The sequence below is a fragment of the Ambystoma mexicanum genome, chromosome 13 (genome assembly GCF_040938575.1).
Source record: "Ambystoma mexicanum isolate Mex_15411 chromosome 13, UKY_AmexF1_1, whole genome shotgun sequence".
Classification (NCBI taxonomy): Eukaryota; Metazoa; Chordata; class Amphibia; order Caudata; family Ambystomatidae; genus Ambystoma; species Ambystoma mexicanum.
The window spans coordinates 199304658-199330613 of NC_090938.1; the positions used below are offsets into that span (position 1 = coordinate 199304658).

The 25956-nt window shown below is 44.6% G+C and overlaps 1 protein-coding gene across 1 annotated transcript in view; it reads left to right on the top strand.

Moving 5' to 3' along the window:
- TNNT2 (troponin T2, cardiac type) overlaps positions 1-25956 on the top strand; it is a gene marked incomplete at its 5' end in the record, with an annotated part of 101086 nt that overhangs the window by 15080 nt on the left and 60050 nt on the right. Inside the window, 5 exons of the mRNA XM_069633636.1 lie at positions 3358-3390; positions 4530-4556; positions 6470-6491; positions 19872-19932; positions 20621-20737. Of these exons, the coding sequence (XP_069489737.1) occupies positions 3358-3390; positions 4530-4556; positions 6470-6491; positions 19872-19932; positions 20621-20737 (260 nt within the window). The remainder of the gene's footprint in view (positions 1-3357; positions 3391-4529; positions 4557-6469; positions 6492-19871; positions 19933-20620; positions 20738-25956) is intronic.

Genomic DNA, 25956 nt, shown 5'->3' on the forward strand with positions numbered 1-25956 from the left:
TGAACTGCAATAGAAAGTCTGAGAAAGGCCAGGGGACGCAAAACATTCCCCCAACTATTGTGAACTGCAATAGGAAGTCTGAGAAAGGCCACTGGAAGGGAGACATTCCCCCAACTATTGTGAACAGAAATAGGAAGTCTGAGAAAGGCCAGAGGAAGGAGACATTCCCTCTAGCACTGTTATAGTGTGAAACCAGGTGAAGAGAAAATCCAGGGGAAAGGAGTCATTCCCCCTGACGGTGTGCCTGGAAGAAAAAATTAAGTCATTTTCTGGTAGTTGAACCTGCAAGATACCTGCCGAAGCGAGGAACTCTCCAGAAAAACCTATAGTATAGAAACAGCTGTGGGCAAGAAGTAATATTGTTGTTTGCACTGGACCTTTACCCATTGAGTTGAACTGAGAACCTTAACATGGACGATACCTCAACCTGGTACATTTATTTTTGTATTAGGGAAAGTGAGTGCGACCTGGGGAAGGGAGTCATTCCCTCAGGTGAGGGTCCCACCTGCAGCTGGAACCTGGATCCGTTGTCCAGGAGAAGGGAGTCATTCTTCTGGGCCAAGAAGATCCATTAACCTCTATAGTTTATTTACAAGTGCAGGGGACAGGAGCAGGGTTTTGACACAGGACGGTGGACTCTTAGTTTACTTGGACATCCTGACTGAATCCTTAGAATTTTTGGTTGAGGTTGGGAAACCCCTCTTAGAGTTAGGGAAAGGTAGGTTTTCTCTTTTATTTATCCTGTAATAAAGGTGTAAGCCAACAAGCATGCCACCTGTGTGTCAGTCTCCCCCTTCTGCACCCTTACACTGGCCTTCATGCCTGTCATCGCCTATCCACCTATGCCCTGCGCGTTGACCACCCAACCAACTTTTCAAAGACCCCCTGATAAGCTCTTTTCCAAAAATAGCTTAAAAGAGCAGTGCAATTAGAGTGGTTGCTTTCAGCTTCCCTAAAAATCTTGACATTAAAATGATTGAAGATACTATATTTAGCAAGCGATCACTGTCCGTCTTCAAAACGTGAATATGAGAAATGTTGGCTTATCTATCAATCAAGCACTTGCTCATAAATACGCTGCACCCAGTGCTGTAGAGTTTCAAGTTGTTGACATGTGAAAATGTTGATCTTGGTGTCTGCAACCTTACAGCCTGATTCATGGAATTATTAGCACCGAAATCGCAGATTTGCGCACCTTTCTGCCCGAAAATCCCCAAACTTTAAACAGGGATTTTCGGGCAGAAAGGCGCGCAAATCTACGATTTCGGCGCTAATAATTCCATGAATCAGGCTGTTTGTCTCTCAAGATGTTTTGAACCACAACTCTGATCATCCATAGCCAGCATAGCCTATGATTAGGAACCATGGGAGTCGTGGCCCAGAACATTTAGAGAGCCACATGTTGGAGACCTCTATGTCAAGTAGATTGTTATAGTAGGTTTTGGTGTTGAGGTTTGTGTTGTAGATATTTTTGTTGTCTTGATAATGCCATATTGCATAGATTATATGGTGCCAGTTAGGTTAGAATAGCTCATATAACATTTAATTTGTTTGTATTGTGGAAGTTGTAGTTGTGCGCTTTCCCAATCTACAAAAACACTACAAGTACCAGTGTGCACTGAAGGAAAAATTACTTATTTGGCTATTCACAATAGATGCCGAGTGAGCTTGCGAGCTCTGCTAGTCCCTCAGCTCCTCGAGACGGCTTACTGCTAAAAGTGTTTTTATTAGCAATGTGGATGTCAGCTTTATACATTTGCATTTGTTCTTTACCCACCAATTGACTGTCCATGGCCATGATCATCCCTATGACCATTGGCACCCACAACCTGCCCCTCCTCACTCAAAAAAAATCCTCCTGGGATCTTTTAAGCTATCTCTCCCATTCTGTAACATCAAATTGTGTGCTGTATAAGGCCTGCCAATGTTATTTCTATTGAGGCTTCTAAGAGTTGATGGTTTAAATGCTGCTGTAATGGGCTACTGGTGGAATACAAATGTCTTAATCAAGTGTGCCTTCAACCACTTCATTTGTAAGCAATATATGTGTACTCACACTGAGCCATTTACCTAAGGTCCTGTTAAAAAAGGTACTGGCAAAGCTACCAGTTTTGAAATGTGTATAGATATTACCTAGACTTCTGTCAGGCACTGACTTCAAAAGCCCAGATACTTTCACCTTTTAACATCTGTTGCGTTGCATGGCCAGTAAGTACCGTTACGGCAGTGTCTGGCAACTTCCGTTCACACCTCTGCATCTCCCCTCCCGAGCCCTTCGCTACTCCACATCTAACTCCATCAGGGTCAGTCGTTTTTCAGAGAAACGCTCTGGGGCATATCTCTGTCTTCGGCTGGGGCCTCCCTTTGGAACAACCTCCCTGCCACCTTGAAACTTGAGGAGAATCATCTCCGGTTACGGGAGCAGCTCAAGGCTTTCCTCTTCGCTTCTGCCTTTTCCCCCTCTTCTCCCCTGCTGATCTGCTTTCTCTCTCGGCACCGTGCACCTGGCCACCCTCTGTCTTTCGGGCCCAGATACCTGCTCACCGTGCACCCTCCTGCACTGCCTCCGGGCCTCCCCTTGCACTGGGGTCTGTACCTGCACCCATACAGCCCCCCACCCACTTTTATTCTGCACTTATCAGACACACCCTATATGACTAACCTAGCACTTTGCCACTTGCTGGCTGCGCCATCATGGTTTATCGACTTTATTTATTTAACTTATTATTATGTATTCAGTTCTCTCCTCTGTTCCGCACTTTCCCACCTTTTCCCTTCCCCATGCAATTGCGCGTTCTTAATGTCACTGGGCCTAGTAAGATCGTTGTTTTTGTTCTCGCCTGTTCCCCTCCCTTTGCCTGGTCACGCTCTGAAACACTTGTGTATGAGCGCGATATAAATAAAATATCATATCATATATCACATGCGTACACAAAAGTCAAAACTGTTGGCTTTGCCAATGCTTTTTAGGATTTGGCTCACAGTGGAGTAAAACCGATTGGTATAGCTATTGGTAAGTGTCCAATGGGTATGACATGACATCCAAGACGTGTATGTTTCTGGAATTGTGATTGGCTGAATGGTGAACATTCTGTGCGTGCCTTGTTTAAAACAATTTGCCACTACCACCAAGTTAAAGAAAGTCACAAATGTCAAGGCTCGACCGATGTCGGATTGGCTTGCCCTACTTTAGATTGTTAGAAATCTTTGCTTGTTGTGTGTTAATAATTGTTAGCACTTGGTTCCTCGCCAAGCAGTCCCTTTGGCTCCTTTGGTGATGGCTGGTGTTTGAAGATTCTTGAAACATTTAACACAGGTACTGACTTGATACTCGTCTTTTTTGCTTCCGGAAAGCAGATCGTGATGATGAGGCTCGTGAGCGCGAAGAAGGTAAGAAATTAATTCTGTTTGAGATTAATTTGCTTCTGCTCTTATGTTTTTGAACACGGGGTGGCTAAACAACGTATCACGTCCTTTTGCCGACACCCATTTTTCTGATTGTGTGTTTTGCCTTGCCGCTGGAGTTTTGCCAAAAATTCTCATCTACATTTTTTTGGGGGTTGTGGGAAAGGGTAAATAAAGGGTTGGGGGGGAGGTAAATTTTAAAACAATTAAGCGGGGCTTGGGGGAAAACCCCAAAAAGTAATTTAAAAAAGAATTCCGATTAAGTTTTTCAGCAAAACTCCTGCGACGGAAAAAAGGGGGTTGGCGAAATGACATGGAACCCTAAGCAAGCAGTAGTCCGTTTTGAAAGTATTTAAAAAATGAGGGCTTGAATCTGTTTGAGTGATTAGAACTATTTTGAACTGAAACTCAAAATGATATGAAAGATATGAACCTGGATCTGAGCAGCTGGGAGAGATAGGAGCCCTTGTTGACTCCAGCCAGCTCAAATATGTATAACATTGTTTCTGTTTCATGCAGTGTTAAGACATATTTCTCATCAAATCGATTTGGACTTGATTCAAACCAATGTGGGCCTATAGTTGAAACTGGGTTGAATCTATTGAACCCCGAAATGAGCCAAATCAAGTGCCAGTGCTTTCATTCATTATCATCCAGTCTCAGCCTTTAAGGGGATCGACTGATTTGAAACATTATTTAAATTATTCAAACCACAATCTGAGTCAAGCACTTGGGCAACGTGCTCGTCTTGGAAGCAAGACGACATGGAGCACCACGGGTTCGATCCCCGGGTCCGTGCTTAGAAACCTCTGGGTTTGTTTGTTTGTTTATTTATTTATAACGCGCACCAGACCCAAGGGTTTTAGGGCGCAGAAAGCATAAAGAGGATTGTTCAGCTTAGTTACATTGCTGTGCATTACATTACAATATATTAATAAACAGTGCTGAGAAATATCACATAAGTGAGCATGTGGTGGCAGGAAATTACGGGTATTAAGCGTGTTATAAATACCCAATCATATCATATCATATGACCCATAGCACCCATAACAAACCAATGATACTGTCCATTCATCGGTGTGTCTGTTTTCATGGATTTACACAACTGTTTGTTTCCCATGCAGGCGGTGGCGAAGGCGAGCAAGAACAAGGTGGAGGTCATTTAAATCTGTCCCGGGTTTCAATTCTTTCATCTCATTGCCTGATGGAGGTGCCTGACACTGCCATCCCTCCTCACCAACCTCCCCAGAACTGGCAGGGTTGCTACAGAAGATGAGTGATAGAAAAACAGCCTAACTAGGTGGTGTTAGCTATTTGGGTAGCAGTCATCTGCCAGAAAATTCCCTCTGGGTTCAATACATGGACCTCTAACTAGAACAGTCAAAATTATAGTATTGAAGAGAACTCTGGGGTGTTGATCCTACCTGAAGTGTTAAAGATTGCCATCAGCATTGGATGTTAGTTGGGCGAATGTTCCCAAGGGAGCCTGTCACTGCCCAAAAAAAGCTCCCCAACCATAGGTGGGGTGGTGGAATTCTGGGGTGCAAGGGTTATTTAGCATATAAATGTGTAGTCATTTATGTGTTTGGGCCTAAATCCTTCCCCTTAAGATTGATGGACAAGTCTGTTAAAAGCATACAGACAATATAGAGAAGGTATAGAGAGCACTTGATGCCATCTACAAACTATTTTGTTTCCAATGCTTAGAAATCTTCAGAAGTGGTTTGTACATTGATTCAATGGGCTTGATTCCCAATTGAAAAAATGCTGGGAAAGGGGAGAGTGAAGGGAGTCACTCAAAATGCACAGACTACGCCCAAGACACAGGTGGCAACACTGCTGTCAAAGAGGGCATTGCCATCAATCTGTGTCTGCACCAGTGCAGGGTGCCCGAGAGGCATTGGTGGTCAGGATCCCCAGGGGAAAGCAGAGCGAATCTGTGTGTGAGACAGTCAATCTGTGTGTACATATACTATGTGCATATATGTTTTTTGTGTGGGTGCTGTGTGTATGTGTGTGGGGGTGTCGGTGTGCAGATCTAGTGGAGGGGTTAATCATACCCATAGATGCCACCCAAACCCACATGACAGGTACCGTGCGTGTTTGTGATGAAGAGGTGGTGGCGAGAGCTGATGCCATGTGGTAGGGTGGGGCACTTCTCTGGGATCAATGTGAACATTTCATGGGAGTCTCTGGGCAACGAGAAGCTGGAATTTTGATTTTCTTGTGGCAATGTGAAACTAGCATGGGCGAATTTCTTATGGAATGCTAAACGGGTGTGCCAATCTTCCGAGGCACAGTGAAATAGCCATGGCACACTTCTTTGATCATTTGCTTAGTACAATGACGTGGCACGGCAGCACGCCCAGCTTTAGCCTGGTGAATCTGGCACACCACTGTTGACATTGGCAGTATTTTGGGGGAGAACATGTGACACTGACATAGAACCACTTTCTGGGTTAATGATACACTGGCATGGGATTCCTTATGGGATTACGCAGCCGTTTGAATGGGCAGATCTGGGACAATCTGAAACTGGCATGGCACTGTTGAAGCTGGCATGATGCTTTGCTGGAAGCAATGTGACACTTACATGGGATCATTTAGTGATGGCAACGAGAAACTGGCATGGCACTGTTGAAGCTGGCATGATGCTTTGCTGGAAGCAATGTGACACTTACATGGCATCATTTAGTGATGGCAACGAGAAACTGGCATGGCACTGTTGAAGCTGGCATGATGCTTTGCTGGAAGCAATGTGACACTTACATGGGATCATTTAGTGATGGCAACGAGAAACTGGCATGGCACTGTTGAAATCTGCATGACATTTTATGGACGCAATATGAAACTGCTCGAGGATACTATTTGGGTAGCAATGAAAGACTGACACGCTCCATTTTTTATGGGCAATGTGAAACTGGGCATGTAACTAACATGAATGTGGGCTATGTAACTTCTCATAGGCTTAGAGTTGGCATGACTTTGGTATTGTCGGCCAAAACCGCTTTCCCTGACATATTTTCATTTTCTTTTTTTTTTGGGTGCATTTGATTGATCACAGAAGGATCGAAACCCAAACCAAAGTAAGTCCCACATCACGTACTTGTATTATGATTTGAAATTGAATATTTATTTTGATGTACTCAATAGAGAAAGACAGACTAAATACAAATGTTTTAGTTTTTAGCAAGTGATTGTCGAGCTCAAAGATGGCTGGATGGAAGGATATATAAATTGATAAGGGTTATATGTTGGATAGACAGCTTCAGTGGCTTTGCTGGGTGTTGACTGTCAGATGAATAAATTGTTAGCAGGGTTGAGTTTGGCTCTATTTAAATTGGTGCTTTTACACATATATGAATGTTGAATACTGGATGGATGGATAAATCACTGGACATATGGCAATTTGGTGAAGGGAGAGGGTGATAGAATAATAGATGATTGGATGGGAATTTGATTGCAGGCACTTTAAAACAGATGGGACTTTGAAACATTTGATGGATGATTGATGGGTCAATGGTAATTGAATATAGGGTGTTCTAAGTGTTTGGCAAGATGACACATGGTTGAGTGGTCATGCTAGATGAGGGGTTCTGAATTCAGATGTAATGGATGGTTGCATTGCTATATAATTGGGAGAGTGATCAAAGCTTGAATAGGCAAAGCTATTAATAGCAAAATAGATACTTGCATGGTCCGATAGGTGGACAGATAGTAAGGGTGTTTATAGGAAAATGAAATGGTTTGTGTGAACAGATGGCTGAATGAAATATGTACCTATACGTCTAGGCATGCATGTCTGGCTAGCCAATAAGGATCGTGCTGGCGAAGGATGGGAGCTTCACATGGTGACTAAAACTCACAGCTGAGCATGATTTAATGGTGTGTGGCAGCGGATGCATTGATATCAGATTTCCAGATGTGTGAAAATTATGTAAGGAAGGCTGGAGACAGACTTATAGGGTCTGCAGAGTTCCTTTTGAGGGTGTTGAGGTGAGAACACACAGGAGTGCCTAGTCTGTAGATCCTCATAACTTGAACTCGGGTCCCCCAAAGTGAATCATTTCTGGCCCTGTTAAAAAATACATTGACATGAGGAATGCAAGGGAAAGAAGTGAGCCCCAAAAACAGAAAAGAAGGAAATGTACTGAACATGAAACAAGTGGAAAAGATCATCAGAAGCACAAGCAATCGAAAACGGACAACATAAACGCAAGGAGATGGAGAAAACGGAGGGAGCGACGAGCTGATAAAGAAATCAAGTAATGCAAACAAAAAATGCAAAGGGAGGGAGAGAAGAACTTCAACGATAGTGGTGTTGGTGGATTGCAAACAATATGTGCAAAGAGTAGAGAGAAAGAACTTAAAAGAAAGGAATATAGCAAGATAGAAAATATGAGAAAAACAGAAATAGAAAAATTGCAGAAACAGAGATAGAATACCTACACAATGTAAAAAGAAACAGAAATTATATAAAAGGTCAGACAGTGCGTCAAGAATAAAATGGAAATGCGCAATAATATATTTGATCCCTGTGTTTTTAAGTTCTTTAAAAGGTTTTTTTGAAGTACAAACCTAGCTCTAAGATGCAACAAAGGTTTGTATATACCATTTCTGACTACCTTACATTACTCACACACTCGGCAACAAGCTACCCACAAACAGACCACACTATTGGAGCAACACCACTGCCCCCCTCTCTGGTCCTATCAAGCCCAAGGGATTAACCCGGTCTCAGCGTCGATTTGTAATTGATTGATCTTGGGGCCCCCGTTCTGGATGTAACGCACACCCTACTGTGCTACCGAAGAGTATTATTCCTCTTGTCAATCCCCCATTTCCAGATGCTCTGGCGTCCCCTTAAAAAGTTGACACCCCAAAAGAATGACGAATCATCAGTAGATTTTTAATAGATTGAATGTCCGCTGCAATGGGCTTTCATGGGCTTTAACCCCTTATCTGCCAGGCTATTATTCAAGTCTATGCTAAAGGCACAAGCATGCTCGTCCTTGGAGGCCCAGATACTCAATTTAAGGCCTGCACGGAGTAAGGCCTTTTACACTTTTACATGGGCTTTGGAGCTTTAATGACATTATAATCCTCTACTGCAGAATAAGAGACCAGTACCATGCAGGCCTTAGGGACCAGTGAGCTTTCATGAGGAGGGGTAGGGGGGGGTGTTTGCAGGAAATTTCTGCTCAGACTATAACCTACTTAGAGCACATGGGGCCTCATCACGAGTTGGGCGGTAATGCCGGCGCTATTACCGCTGGTGCTATTAGCCCTACCGCCAAACCCCCGGCGCTATTAGCATGTGATCACGGGTTTGGCAGAACGGTTTTTGCCCATTCCCCATTGGGCCCATTGTGGAATTCCTCATTCCCCATTGGGCCCAATGGGGAAAGTTTGCGCTATTACCGCCGGCGGATTTCCCCCCAGGTCAGAGCTGGGTGGAAATCCGCCAAGGCCATGATCTGGTGGACCCTTAAATGCGGCAGTAATAGTGCTACCGCCGCATTTAAGGGTTACTGCCAGACTCGTGATGAGGCCCAAAGAGTTTCTCTTATTAAAAAGAAGCAATGGGAATGCCAAAAGGAAACAATTTTTATAAAAGGAACGATTCTTGCTATGCAAGTGTCTACACAGACCATCAAAGAGGAACGAGGGTAGCGGGCTGTTTTGACGAAGGAGCTGTGGTGTTGTTTGTTGTTGCAGGAGCTTCCAGTCCCTGACACAGATAACACGAGCACGTGGTCTCCCCAAGCTGAATTTTCCAAGTGCAAGGGACCAATGGGGATCAACCAATAGCCAACAAATAGAGGGTCCCATGGATAACAATCCAATACATTCATATATTGGCCACAGGCAGTATGTAAAAGGATTTATTTTATGCAAAGGCTGTGAATGTACATCGAAATATTTAAACAGAATAATAAGACAAGCAATACATGTTCACGCAAACTGTATACTACCAAACCCTATCATTTCACAAAACATCTGCATTCATCAGGGACATGGAACACAGCTTCTTGCAGAGGGGGAGTTTGGTCTCAATAGCTGTCAACTCACGCACAAATCCTGGTCTGCTTGCTCAATCAGGTTAAAGCAATCTTTGTCAACACCGACCTTAGCGATAGGTGGTTCACGAGTACCTTCTATTATCGAGTTCCACATACATATCCTAATCTAGAACACCATTGTTGACCTGCACTGGCAGCATTGTGCGTGCAAACTAAATTTGCATCTTTAGCCGGCTTGCGTTTCAGTTGCCAGCCAGTCGCGAGGATAGACGGAGCAAAGCATTCCCTCTGCATCCGCTCTCTGCATCCATAGCTAAGTGCAAAGCTCCAGTTTCAGTTCCCAATCCCAGAGACTATAGGCAGCTAATGGTAATCTATCTAAGTGCAATACATTTCCAACCCCCAACAATCCATCTAGGTGTGACACATTTCCTTCCCCAACAGTCCATCTAAGTGTCAAACATTTCCTACCCCCAACAGCCCAAGTGTGATACATTTCCTGCCCCAACAAGTGTGATAACATGTCCTACCCCCAACAATCCATCTAAGTGCGATGCATTTCCTACCCCAACAATCCATCTAAGTGCGATACCATTCCTGACCCCAACAATCCATTGAAGTATAGCACATTTCCTGCCCCAACACTCCATCTAAGTGTGATACATTTTCTACCTCCAACAATCTATCTAAGTGTGATACATTTCCTGCCCCTAACAAGTGTGATACATTTCCTACCCCAATAATCCATCTAAGTGCGAAGCATTTCCTACACCAACAATCCATCTAAGTGCGATACATATTCTACCGCCAGCAATATATCTAAGTATGATACATTTCTTGCCCCCAACAATCCATCCAAATGCGATACATTTCTGCCCCCAATAATCCATCCAAGTGCAATACATTTCCTGCCCCCAATAATCTGTCTAAGTGCGATACAATTCTTAACCCCAACAATCCAGTTAAGTGTAGTACATTTTTTGCCCCCAACAATCCATCCAACTGCGATACATTTCCTGCCCCAAAAATCCATCTAAGTGTGATACATTTCCCACCCCCAACAATCCATCTAAGTGCGATACCATTCATGACCCCAACAATACAGTTAAGTGTAGCACATTTCCTACCCCAATAATCCATCTAAGTGCAATACATTTCCTACCTCCAACAATCCATCTAAGTGTGATAGATTTCCTGCTCCCAACAAGTGGTATACATTTCCTACCCACAACAATCCATCTAAGTGTGATGCATTTCCTACCCCCAACAATCCATGTGTGTGATGCATATCCTGCGCCCAGCAGCACATCTAACTGTGATCCATTTCCTGCCCCAACAATCCATCTAAGTGCGATACCATTCATGACCCCAACAATACAGTTAAGTGTAGCACATTTCCTACCCCAACAATCCATCTAAGTGGTATACATTTCCTACCCACAACAATCCATCTAAGTGTGATGCATTTCCTACCCCCAACAATCCATGTGTGTGATGCATATCCTGCGCCCAGCAGCACATCTAACTGTGATCCATTTCCTGCCCCAACAATCGATGTAAGTATGATACATTTCCTGCCCCCAACAATCCATCTAAGTGCGATACATTTCCTGCCCCCAATAATTCATCTACATGCGATACATTTCCTGCCACCAGCAATCCATCTACGTGCAAAACATTTCCTGCCACAGCAATCCATCAAAGTGCGATACATTTCCTACCCCCTGCAATCCATCTAAGTGTGAATCATTTTTTGCCCCTTTAAGTGTGATACATTTCTGACCCACAGCAATCCATCTAAGTGTTATGCATTTCCTACCCCTAAGAATCCATCTAAGTGTTATACATATCCTACCCACAGAAATACATCTAAGTGCAATACATTTCCTGCCCCAAAAATCCATCTAAGTGAAACAAAATTTTTGCCCCCAACAATCCATCTAACGGCAAAGCATTTCCTCCCCCAGCAATCATCTAAGTGTGATACATTTCCTGCCCCACAACAATCCATCTAAGTGCAATACATTTCCTGCCCCCAACAATCCATCTAAGTGTGATACATTTACTGCCCCAACAATCCAACTAAATGTGATGCATTTTCTGCCCCAACAATCCATCTAAGTGTGATACAATTCCTGACCCCAAAAACCCAATTAAGTGTTGCACATTTCCTGCCCCCAACAATCCACCTAAGTGCGATATATTTCCTGCCCCCAGCAATCTTTCTAAGTGTGATACATTTCCTGCCCCCAACAATCCATCTAAGTGCAATACATTCCTGCCCCAACAATCCATCGAAGGGTGATACATTTCCTGCCACCCGCAATCCATCTGCAAGACTTGTCCTTGGCCTCAAGCCCTGGGATAGTATCTCTCCAGCCCTGAAATCTCACCATTGGCTCCCAGTGGCTGCAAGGATTAAATTCAAGACCCTTTGCATTGTCCACAAGGCTTTCTGGGACTGGGTCCAAAATACTTTCAACTCTCCCTCCTTAAATAACTTCCCACTCGAGCTCTTCACTCCTCCACCTCCAACACCCTCAGGGTCAATTACTTATCCAAGCAACTAGTTGGAGATAGATCTCTTTCCTTGGCTGGGGCCTCCCTCTGGAACAGCCTCCCTGCCACTCTGAAACTTGAGGAGAACCATCTCCGGTTCCGGAAGCACCTCAAGACCTTCCTCTTTGCTTCCAGCTGATCTGTCTGCTTCGGCACTGTGCACCTGGCTACCCTCTGATTTCAGGCCCAGGTCCCTGACACCCAGCCACACACCTGCACTGCCTCCTGGCAGCCCTTGCACTTGGGTCTGTATCTATAACCCTACAGTCCCCTTCCCTGTACTTATCAGACACCCGTGTCTGCGCCTTAACCTTGCACTTGCCACCTTGCTGGCTGCACTACCAATTTTAGTTGTTTTATCCCTTGCTCAGCACTTTCCACTTCTCCCCTCTCCCTTGTCACTGGGCCTAGTACGATAGTTGTTTTGTCCTCCCTTGTTCCCTTCTCTTGCCTCGTTGCACTCTTAAACACTTGTGTATGAGCGCAATACAAATAAAATATCATATCATATCTAACTGCAATGCATTTCCTACCCCCAACAATCCATCCACTTGATACATTTCCTGCCCCATCAAGCCATCTAAGTGCAATACATTTCCTACCCTCAGCAATCCATCAAAGTGTTATGCATTCGAACCCCCAGCAATTTATCTAAGTGTGATACATTTCCTACCCCCAACAATCCATCTAAGTGATATATTTCCTGCCCCCACCAAGCCATCTAAGTGTAACACATTTCCTGCCCCCAACAATCCATCTAATTGCAATATATTTCCTGCCCCCAACAATCTATCGAAGTATGATACATGTCCTACCCCCAACAATCCATCTAAGTGTGACACATCTCATACCCCCAACTATCCATCTAAGTGCAATGCATTTCCTTCCTCCAGCAGTACATCTAAGTGCAATACATTTCCTACCCCAATAATCCATCTAAGTGATACATTCCCTATCCTCAGCAATCCACCGAAGTGTGATGCTTTTCCTACCCCTAGCAATGTATCTGTGTGATAAATTTCCTGCCCCCAACAACCCTGTTAATGGTATCACATTTCCTGCCCCCAACAATCCACCTAAGTCCGATATATTTCCTGCCGCCAACAATCCATCTAAGTATGATATATTTCCTGCCCTCAGCAATCCAACTAAATTCGATACATTTCATACACCCCACAATCCATCTCATGCATTTTCTGCCCCAGCATCCATCTAAGTGTGATACATTCCTACCCCCAACAATCCATCTAAGCGTGATACAATTCCTTCCCCGCATCAGTCCAGTTAAGTGTTGCACATTTCCTCCCCCAACAATTCATCTAAGTGTGATACATTTCCTGCCCCAACAGGCCTTCTCATGGAGCAGAACCCCCCAATACAGATGTTACACAAATCCCATCTCAGGGCACAACAGGGAGCATATGGCTGACCTATACAGTTAGACCAAAATGCAAAACATGGCTAACGTGAACAAATAGGCTAAGTGCAAACGAAAGCCTGACCAATTTACATAGGCCATGCACAGAACCCGGACAGTTTACACAGTTGGGCTATATGCAGGTCGGTATTTGATGTTGGTGAAAGTTGTGATATCTGGCGAAGGGGTTGTCATTCATCCGATTCAATCACAAGATTGAAACACCATTGTTATCTGGAACTATCAACGCTGCCGAAGGCTAGTGATATCAGGAAAAGAAAGTCACTCTCCTGGTCCACTTTGAACTTACCCTTTTGGGTCATAAAAACTTGTTTTGATCCCTATAAAGAACCTGGAGGAGGAAGCCATCCCCCTGGATAACTTTATTTGGTTATTGCTCCAAACTAACCGTACTAAAAACGCACCATTCTGCATACTCGCCCTCAACCTCTGAACTAAACACAATCATACCTCAACCACACCACAAACCGCACGCACTTCACAACACTCAGCAAGAAACCATACCATGCACAAGCATACCTCAACACCACATGGCGGCTACCAACCGAAAACGCACCTACGCTCAGTGACCTATTTCTCTGAAGCGAAGCTGCCAACAGCACATCAAAACTCTCTTGCTCTTCTCCCTCTTGATCTTACTAACATACCCCCAACCCTCCTTCCATTGCACAGCCACCAGAGCGCCAAGAGACCACACAAGTGGGAAGAGTGCCCGATACCAGACCCCATAACATTAACATTATCATCAGCGTCTGTCACAGTATTTAGGTCCTGGTTTCTAATCAGTGTCCAGTCAAAGTTAGAAACCTAGCTTCAGGAATAGGAGTAAGAGAGCGTTGAGGCCAAAAATAGGGAGCAGTGTGATTGGTGTCAGGCAGTGGTCGTGTAAAGAAGTAGTGAGATCCCCCTCAGTGTTTAGGGGTGTTCTTGCCTCCTCCAGTGATTTCTCAGCCAGATGTGCTCCCACCCACTTCCTTCACTGCATAAAAATGCCTTGCTCCGCCTCCTGATCAACAGAGCCACCAAATTTGCATCCTGGCAGCAGGATAACACCGGACACATAAAAGTGTTTAATGATCTCACCGGTGGCTTTCACGGCACTAGCAATTTGCACTTGTGCACCATTAACTGCGAATGATCTCACGTTATTCCACATCAGCTGTGAATTGTCAGCGAGACCAGTTTTTTCCAATTGTTTGCATTCTGGTACTTGTAGTTTTGCTTTGCAATTATAAAGCCAGCACTACAAGTACCAGGATCTCCCAGGACATGTTCGGGGAGTATGACGCTCTTAATTTTCGGCAAAGTCTGGCCACTTATTTTCCATGCCCTTTAGGTGCATTGATGGACACGCATTGGAGTTGGCTGGTTTAAACTTCCTGTTTGACACTGAGGTTGTGATCTGTTCTGCTGCTGGTTTGCATTTACTGAGAGTCTTTGCAGTCTTCTACACAACTAATACCGAAGGTCTACTGTGCATGGGTCCTCCAGGATGGGCCTCATGGGAGAAGGATGTGGACCAATAAGGTGCCAGCGTGGACACTGAATCCTGGTTTCCACCCTCTGCATGTGGGTCTGTAAAATTAAACAAATAGGGTATTACGAGCGGCAACTAATGGACAGATTTTGAGTTTGGTGGTAATGGTAAATTATTATTATTATCTTTATTTTTTTGGTTTTTATAAACCTTTACAAAGTTATTCAAGAAAATTATTTTTACAAAACTTTTAAGCTACACAAATTAAACCAATACAATCGATTAAACATACTCATTACAATCCTATAAAACCTAAAATATTTACCTTAAGATAATAATTCATTTTGTTAATACGATCAACCTTTCTTAAAATTAGAAGTCATTAAAAAAACATATTACATCACATTAAAACACTTAAAACTTCATCAAACTTCATCATTATATCAGAATTTGTAAAATTAATTCACAACTTATAATTTATAATCCTTCAATTCGTAGTACGTATTCCAATAGTTCATGTTACATCACATATTATCCTCAAGAATTCATTAACTCTTACTTTCAATATCGTTGAATTACCATGAAGCATCTTGTACCAAATATTTTCTCGATTTACATTAGATACACCATTAACAAATTTGGAGAAATATTCAATCCTTTGCTTCATCAGACTTGGACAAATCAATCGCAGATGTAATAGTGATTCTTTTGTATCAGGTATATTGCAATGTCTGCAAATTTTATAAGCCATCACGTTTTTGGCACGAATGCTTTGTAACTCATAAGTGTTCAAAACATTAAACCAGAATGTCATTGTTGAATTTCGAAAGGACCTCGATGGATATTTCACTATATATTTCTCTGGTACAGCATACCATTTCCAAAAGTTGATTAACTGTCTATATATAGACGAATTTAAAATCACCACAAAGTTCTCGAGCCAGTCATATGCTTTTATCAGTTCATTGACTTTCCGTGGGTTTACTATTAAGGTCTCATTAGTAAGACCAAGATCCAATAATTTCTTATTGCATAGCTTTTTTAGATCTTTCATAAAAGCTCCATCTAGGTCCTTTCCCATACTTTGGTACAAAGTATTTGTTTCACCAAGAAGACACCTGCGCAGTAGCGTTAGTTTTTTGCGATATACTATACTTTTCAGAGATGTCAAACCTAGTTCATAGCGAATCATTTCTATAGGAAGGCATTTTGGTAAGTGTCTCAATACCTTACGCCATATGCATGCTTCTATATTTTTTATATATGGTAGCAAATCGTTTGAACAAAATTCAAGGTAATGGTAAAACATTTAGGGGTGGTTTTTCCAAGTCCCTGTATATTTCATGGATTCGACCGTCTATGGCTCAACTCTGTGACATGTTTGTGCTTTGCACTATGAAGTGCAGGAGGCAGGTGTAAAAAACAGGGCAATTCACCTCTATGTCACCCTTTTGCATTCCGCTGTGCAAATTGCATAAACCCAGCCTGCCATCTAAGCATGGGAGGCAGCATTTACAAATGATTACTATGCAATCTGCCTGTTTTTGGCTGGTGCATGCGAATGGTGGAGTGGATGGTGGTGGAAACAAATATCTCGTAACGTGCACCCTCTCCTCCATGCAAAGTAAATGAAAAAAGGGGTGTGTCATAAAATGCATGTGCAAAATGTGCACACATGCATTGGATGCTCCACCTGGTTCAACATGAGCTCTGCAGTATTTCTGACTACGCCATGTTTTACCACTCTACCAAATTCCAAATTTAAATACTGAAATTCTTCAATTTCCTGCTCATGATGTTGAATTAACAGATGCAATATCATGACATGTGCTAGGGCCACTTGTGGCTATATGGCATGCCTCCGTGCCATATTTGGGAATAAAGAAATCTTGCACTGAACCATGCCGACCCTTTAAGTTACTGCATGCTTACCACAAGCTGTAACAGCAACTCCATTTGGCAGTATGTCCGGAGACACTACCACAAAATAGGTACAGGTGCCTAAGACAGTGATAGGTGGGGCATGACGGACAGACTGAGCAGTAGAATCGGGGCAGAGGGAGAATAGACGTGTGGGGCCCGAGGGAAAATACCAGGCTAGAGGCACAGAGGGAACAGGGTATACCTAACCGGTACACGTTCTAACATTTCACATTTCAAATCCTGGAGCCCATATTTCTGGAGGAGTAATTGGGGGACATGCCACATCCAATGCTTGGTTATCCCCACTGATATGTATGCACAGTGGAAAACTACAGCTTTAAAAGCAAACTGCAGAGTGGCGTGTTCACAGAGGATGCATGCAGTGCGTCAGGCGTGGTGCGGCTGCAACATGGCCATGGGTTCTGACGGGGGAGTAGGTTGAGGAAGAAAAGTGGGATGTGATGAAGAAATGTCCATCGAGGCCTGCAGCAAGGGATGCAGGCATAAAGAGGAATGCTGGAAGGGTAACTGGGGTACAATTCAGGGAGTTATGCGGTGGACGAAGTAAGCATGAACGGTCGGGAGCAGAGTTCCACTACTTTTATTTTTATACTGTTAACAGCTCCACTACTTTCTGCTGCCTTTTTCACCATCCCAGCACTGTTCTTTATGCTGAAGGTAAAGCACATTTCTCCATTTTACAAGAGGACATCAGTTTCAGCTAAACTGAAATCTATTTCAACTCAATTGGCTGTCAATCAGCATGGCTGCAACCTTTGAAATATGTGTTGCACGTTGCTCCTTTACTTCGTACTCTGTCCCCCGCCGGAGTCACAGTTCCACTACTTTTTTGGTACACTTCTATCACTGGCACTTAGGGACTGACTCAGGTCAGTGTATGTGGCACCAGCTGTGAGGCCCCCATACCCCCACCCATCCCCCAGCAAGTGCAAAGGAATTATTGTGTCAGGACTTGCTGGGCACTGAACCTCCCAATCATCTACACCATCCCCTCAAATTGACTGTGAATGGTGGAGATGTTGCAGAGGTCCGCGGTCAACGCATGGCGTGATTGGACGGGAATGTTGGTTGTAGACTCCAGCTCATGGCTTTCCTTACCATGCACCAAGCACCATGGGGGTTATGGTGTAGAGAAGGTTCAAAGAAGCAGGTGTGCAACCAGACAGTGGAGGGGCAGGGGGAATGGTGGATGATGTGGGGGACGCTGAGGTGTGTGGTGATTGCTGCATGCTGCTGCACATGGTGGCCACGCGAGCATACAGGAGGAGGGGCTATACAGACAGTATCTTCACACATATTAAGAATTCCACGCTGGCCAGCTTTAATCCCATTGTCTATGGGTCAAGTTACCACAAGAGCACTTATCTATTGGGTATTTATAATGCGCCTATACATCATTTGTTTCAAGGCGCAACAAGGCAAGAGGGAGGGGGAACAGGGAGGACTAAACACAAAATGATCCAACTAGGCTTTTGACATTCAGAATGTGGAAGTACAGTAAGAGAAGTGTGGGGGATGGGAAGGGGGATACCGGTCAGGGCAGAAATGCCAGTGAGGAAAATGAGTGCCAGGGGAGGCCAGCTGAACACATGGAAAGCAGAGAGTGCAGGGGAAGTAAGGTCTGTGAGATAAGTGTGAGGTAAGGGGCTGGAATGGCTACACGGAAGCAGGCCCAGCCAGGCAAGTGTGGGGGGGAGCCAAGAAGGGCAAATGCAGGTTGGAAGCGAGGTCCGGGGAGACCAAGTGCAGGGGTAAACTGCAATGTGTGGGGTCCTGGTGCCCAGGGGAACTCTGAAGGAACCAGGCAGCCAGTCAAGATGCAGACAGGGACATTAGCAAGGGAGTGGGAGAGGGAAGGAAGAAGAGAAAAGAAAGGTCTTGAGAAGCCTTTGGAATTTAAGGAGGGGCAATGTGGCCATTCCAGAGGGAGGCAACTGCGGAGGAAGGAGATCTACCCCGCACTCTCTGCTTGGAAAAGCATCAGATATGCAGAGAGTTACAGCTCGATGACCGAAGGGCTCTACAGGGAGGTATTTAGGGAGAGAGTTTTATGGGTTGCAGGCCTCAGAAAGCCTTGTGGATGATGCAGAGGGTCTTGAACTTGATCTTCACAGCAACCGGGAGCCAGTGGAGAGATTTTAGGGCCAGAGATATTCAGGCCTTGGGCTTGAGGCCGAGGATAAGTCTTGCAGCCCTGTTCATGATTAGTTGAAGATGGGCGAAGGGAGGAGTTAGGCAGAAAAAGGAAAAGGTTTTTGCAGTAATCCAGCCTGGAAAGGACAAGAGCTCTGGAGACATTGAGTTTCTGGTGGAAGGTGAGGAAATCAAACAAACGTACTGTATGCAGATAAAAATGAGGGCTGTGCCCCCCCCCCTTGGTAAGTAAATAAACAAAGAGTGCATTCTAATGCAGCAGCACCAGTGCAGTGTGCTCAGGACAGAAGGCAGCGAGAAATAGGAAGCTCAGACGAGGGCCAAGATACAGAAACAAACAGTAGGGAGATCATGAGGCATCCTGGCATCTCTTATGGGAAAGTCGGGTACCATTGACATATGCTCTAGGATTTGATGGTAGTGGAGGCTCACCAGGCCCATGCACTCTGCCAGTTACCACCCTTATGTCAAGCATCAGAGCAGCACAGCATGTCTCTTCAGTACCTACAGGAACAGATGTCTCAACTCTGCGAGAGGTACATTTAATAGGATATTTGAAAGAACCATTTCTTAGGTATTGTTGATAGTTTTATGAGCACAGACCAGGACGGTTGGGGTTCTAGCAACTCAGTGCAAGGTTTCTGCACATTCCAAGATGGTCTAAACAGAAATTAACATTAACAGCCATCCAAGTGTTGCACAAAGAAATCAAACATGTTCAACAAATATGAAAGTTCTAGGACCTGTGCAAATACACACGGCCTACGGGGGCGACAAGGATAGTGTAGAACCGCTTTACTATTCTCATCCACCAATCCTGCCATGTTAATTGTCCTCAACTATTTTGAACTTTGCATGTTTCACATTTCAGGTTGTTTATGCCAAACCTGGTGCCGCTGAAGATCCCAGATGGAGAGAAGGTGGACTTTGATGTAAGTTCTGAGGTTCTTATCCCCTCGGAGCAACTGAATGAATGGCAAATGTCCTGGCTGCAGAGTTGGGTTGGGAACATAGGAGAGCTGCTGTCAGGATAAAAGGGGCTTCTTCTATCCTGTTGGGATTCCAGCTACAGGCTAATTTACTGTTTAGGCTTTGACCCAGAATTGTCCCTTTACCAAAAACTAGTGGAACGGATAATGGCAAAAGGTTAAATCACAAAGCCAATCCTGCAGTCTAGGTTGTGTGTCGGTGAGGATACATTTCCAGGTGCCTACCTAAGTCCAGAGCATGCCAGCACATTATATCATTACTACACTAAGGATTTCAATGTTGGCCAATTGCTACGCAAAATACATGAAGACTGGCAAGGGGGTGGGGGATGAGTGATTTAGATGATGCTGAAAAGTAGAAGGGAATTCAATTGACCTTTAAGCATCTGCTTGCTGGGAAGTGTTTGGGTGCTGATAATGGATAGAGGCAGGTCTAGTAACTTCACGGATTGGTACAAGTCTATATAGGAGCCACATACCCCCCAGTACTCCACTTACGGCGCAGCCATCCAGTAACACCAGAATAGCAGATGATATGAATGAGTGGATGGATGGATGGATGGATGGATGGATGGATGGATGGATGGATGGATGGATGGATGATCTCTAATATTGTCCTGTTGCCCCGTAGGACATTCACCGCAAGCGTATGGAGAAAGACTTGAATGAGCTGCAGACGCTGATCGAGGCGCACTTTGTGAACCGGAAGAAGGAAGAAGAGGAGCTCATTGAGCTTACTGACAGAATTGTAAGACAATTATTTAGTAAATGGGAGGATTTTTCAGGGCTCCCTTTATTAGATAAGAGACCCTGTTTGCTCGAGCCTGCAGAAGGCTGCACATCATCACACATGTGCAAAGGAAAGAAAGTGGTACAGCAATGTCCCTGCCGCTGAAAAGCATGGATTGCCAGCCAGGAAAGGAACTGCAGACTTCCTGTTTCTCACAGGGGGCGCTATGATACCAAGGGCCTCATTACGACTCAGGCGGTAAGGGGTTTACGCCGGCGTAAACAGCGCCGACCCTTACCGCCTGAGTACGAGGTCCCTTAGCGCCATGGCGGATTTAACACCTGCTTTTAGCAGGTGTTAAAATCCATGGCGCTAAGGGACCATGGAGTTAATTACGCCACCGTAATTTACGGTGGCGTAATTAACGCCTTCCCCACTCCCATTATGCCCTATGGGGCAAAAATGGGAATGGGGAAGGGTAAATGGGGATTGGGGACTTACCGCCGCGCCAAGGTCGGAATGGGGCGGTAAGTCCGCCAACCACCATGGCGTAAACGTAGTTTACGCCATGGTGGTAAAGTCACGGCCCAGGCGGTAACTTACCGCCTGGGTCGTAATGAGGCCCCAAGTGACCTGTTAATTGGATGTTATTGGATGCAGCGCCGGTTCAAGGTGCCCTCAGAAGGTGCGGTTGCACAAGGGCGCCCCACGCTGCAGCAAGTAAAGGGCGCAGTGATTCTTTAATAGGCGCTGTTTACATGACACTGACCTGGAGGCAAGTCGCCATTAAACACACTTTACAAGAGCAGAAGGGAGCTCAGTTGTGTTGTTCGGCTGATCAGTATCAGTCGAACAACAGAACAAAGCCCCTCGCTGTTCTGTATTTGTTGTGGATGGAGCAGTGGGTGGGGGACGCACATATACTGCACAGAGCGCTGGCAGACCTGGGGCCGGCACTGATTGGATGATGCCCAGAAGGCGGTCTAACGTCTGCCTCTCACATATAGGACACTAGCTGCTGCCACTGATGGAAGCTCAAGGGGGACACATGACATACAATGGCTAATCTCAGGGGGTCATAGTTGGCCTCTTGCTCACTGGGCATCGCAAATATCAGCTTAGAAGAGAAGGAGACAAGCTAGGCTATGCCCGGGCCCACCTTGGCTCCGGCTGGTGTGCCGTTACCAGCCCTGTACGCCCCCCAAAGCGGGCGTGAATGCTTAAGTATTGGATAATAAAGACAAAATAGAATTTAGGCATCCATACCCTTGACTTATTTGAAGATAAGGGAGCTGCCACAACCTCTTTCTGAACATGATTGTTTTCTATGAAGTGTTTATTTTTTTTATTTTTTTTAAATAGGTCTGCTGTGTTGTAGCATGAAATGACAGACTTCCATTTAAATTAGTTTAATGCATTATTGACTGTACTTGCAATCAATCTGCTTGGCTTTGTCATTGAAGAAACTCCAGTGATTAACCACGTTAAGGGAGTCACTGCGCTGCTGTATAATTTGCCAGATTGTAGACAGTGGTAGAAGTGTACCGAAAAAAGTAGTGGAACTGGTGTCTCGGCACAGGAGAGGGTAGACGGAAGCCTAGTGCAACATGTGACAAGTGTTGCACATGGGGTATTCCACTGGTGTAAGTGACTAGCAACAAAGGCTCCCATTACAACTTGAATGAAGGGAGGAAAGAAAAATAACAGACTGACTATCCCTCTCTCTAAGGTCTTGCGACACAACAGATACAGGTGCTGGAGTGCTGATATGTAAATCTACAGCGGTTACCTTATGGGAGAGACAGTTATTGAGCAGAAACCATTCAAAGTATATAAATCACTTTAATAGTTAATAATAAAATTACATGTTTTGTAGAGAACTATGCAATAATAGGCTTTTTCATATCTCACTCATACCATTCATACCAATTCACTCATTCTGTGACATCCGGGTTCAGCAATTTAACATTTTCTTCGAACATATTAGTTGTTGGTAATATGTATGACATTTAGAAAAAACAAAAATGGATTTTCTGTAGGTCGACATATGTTTCGGCCCCTTTCAGTAGTCCCATCGTTGTCTACGGTGGTCTAAATAGTCAATGTTGGGCCATCTTCAGGACAGTGATGATTTAGTAAAAGCTTACAGTCTTCACCATTATTTGTATGAAAAGCCAAAGCTGTGGCCGGAAAAATTGTTGTGGACCACGGAGATAAGATTGTGGGGTATCTTCTGTATTCCCCTTATCTATATATCTTATCTATAGCCCCCTTGGAGGTGGGTGGAGCTTCAGATTTCTGTAACTCAGTATCGCATCGTGAGATATCTTCAAGATGAGACTGATTGCATCGGCACTTAAACACTTAAACACGTAAACAAATCGATTTATTCACACGCCAGGAGACGCCGTCCGAGCAACACCGCTGCATCGCTCTAACGAACAACACAGACACAAAGTGTTTAAGTGCCGATGCAATCAGTCTCATTTTGAAGATATCTCACAATGCGATACTGAGTTACAGAAATCTGAAGCTCCACCCACCTCCAAGGGGGCTATAGATAAGGGGAATACAGAAGATACCCCACAATCTTATCTCCGTGGTCCACAACAATTGTTCCGGCCACATCTTTGGCTTTTCATACGAATAAGGGTGAAGACTGTAAGCTTTTACTAAATCATCACTGTCCTGAAGATGGCCCAACATTGACTATTTAGACCACCGTAGACAACGATGGGACTACTGAAAGGGGCCGAAACATATGTCGACCTACAGAAAATCCATTTTTGTTTTTTCTAAATGTCATACATATTACCAACAACTAATATGTTCGAAGAAAATGTTAAATTGCTGAACCCGGATGTCACAGAATGAGTGAATTGGTATGAATGGTATGAGTGAGATATGAAAAAGCCTATTATTGCATAGTTCTCTACAAAACATGTAATTTTATTATTAACTATTAAAGTGATTTATATACTTTGAACGGTTTCTGCTCAATAACTGTCTCTCCCATAAGGTAACCGCCGTAGATTTACATATCAGCACTCCAGCACCTGTATCTGTTGTGTCGCAAGACCTTAGAGAGAGGGGTAGTCAGTCTGTTATTTCTCTTTCCTCCCTTCTTTCTCCCTGTTTACAGACTTGACCCCCCGAAAACAAAAATTTGGGAGTACCCATCATTATATCTCCCATTACAACTTTACACTTACACAGGGACATGATTGGACAAATCCTCCATAAAGAATGGTGAATATGGTTGTAAAAAGTAGAGGAGTGGTAAACAGAAAAAAATAAACGTAGTGGAACACCGCTCCCGACCGTTCCCGTTCACTTCGATCACTGATTGTAGATGGCCAGATTATAGACAAGGGGGGTTCCTTATTTACGCTAGTGTGTGAAATGCGCAGGCAACCTTATTGGTGCAGGGAACTTGCGCATTAATGCGATTCCCCGCAGGAGAAGTGTCGGGCAGTAGTGAAAGTGATGCACTGGCCAACCCCTTGCACACATCAGGAGCGCCAGCCCGACACTGATGGGCCACAGACTCTCAGCACCCGGGGGGTCCTGGCACCGCAGCGCATATCACAGTGAGCGACCCTTAAATGTCCCGATATTGTGAAATGTAAATAAGGCGATTAACCATATTCCTATCCCTGCTTGATCGATGGAAATGAAAAGGGGACAGCAGTGGTTCTCACCAAGGCTGTTTCACTTAAAAAAAATAAAAGGCATGAGAGGGTCAGGAAAGACTTTGGCCTGTGATACGCATCTCCCTGGGCCTGTTTGGAACAGGGCAGGGAAGGTGTTTCCCTTCTGCGTATGTTGAAGCATATCGCAGTTATGAATTCGGGGTGCACATTGAAATGCACAAAAATGCCCCCTCACGCCCACGTGCAGTGGTTGCAAAATGGCGTCTGTGATGCGCACATTTAGATACTCTTGGTGAAATGGGCATACTCTTAAGGGATGACATGCTCGAGTGCACCTCATTTCTAGCGCCTTATCACTATTCCAGCGTTTCACTCAAATGATGACGGACTATTCGGTTCCATGTGAATTTCCAACAGGCCATTTTTGAGGGAGCCAGCCAGTTTTCTGGATGTAACTCTGGAGCTGCAGGGAAGCCTTTCACAGACCCACTCCCCCTCTGAACCTCCTTTTAGGAGGAGGATGCCGTGCAACCCCCACTGGCTTCCCACCACTCTTCCACTCAACCATATCCCAAATTGTGTGCGGGGGACACTCCTGCAAGCTGCGGGATCCCCCAAAGACTCCCCCTTACACTCCCATGACACAGCGCTCTACCCCATGCCCCCCACCCTCCTGGCCCCACATGGAAACTCAACCTTTTCTACACCGCTGACCTCAACCGTTGGCCAGCTCCTTACCTTATCAGCCGGCCCAGGGATGGACTGGGTCATACAATTGGCTGGGACACCAAGGAAAAAGTGGACCAGAGTTGCAAATGACTATTCATTCCTTTTGTGACACTGTTTGAATAAGACCGATGGGGGAGTTTTTTGATAAAATGTGATGGAATTTGTGCATTTGAAAGATAATTAATTTAGCAACACTGGTCAGAAATGATTAGCCGCATAGTGAAGTTACTCATCAAGCTGGCCCACATTGGCCAAAAAAGTGGCCCACTTTGACCCAAAAAATGGGCCTACATCAGCATTTTGCGTTTTTGGTTCTGCCATGGGCCTATTGCTCTATAGGCCAGTCCGAGCCTGTACACGCCACCATCACTCCCATGTTGCCTTGATTAATGCACTCATTTGAGCGTGTGCTGAACTTGACTGGCCATCTTTCACGAAAGGCGGCCAGTCAGATGAATTCATTCAGAGAAAGTGTCTATTCCAATTATTCGATTGAAATAGCTGAAAAGTCATTAATCGTATAAGTATGGCACAAGCTCACCGCCATGCTGCTCCCGGTGCCTCTCCCAACACTCCCCGGTGTCTGGACGATTTGACTTGTTCAAAATAGCTGGGCGAGCGCTATGACATTGTCAGCTACCATCCCCATCACAGCTATCGCATCCGCCAGATGCTGAGGGGGAGGAGCATGAAGGTAGATTTACTAATAATCGTAATCCCTGCAGCACCAGGCACACAATGGCATGTTGTGACATTTGCCGGGCAGTTGGAGCCTGATACTGCACCACATAAGCCGAAAAATCCCCCCCTTCTGGTCTCCTGATGAAGATTGAATAATTTCAAAAGCAGCACAAC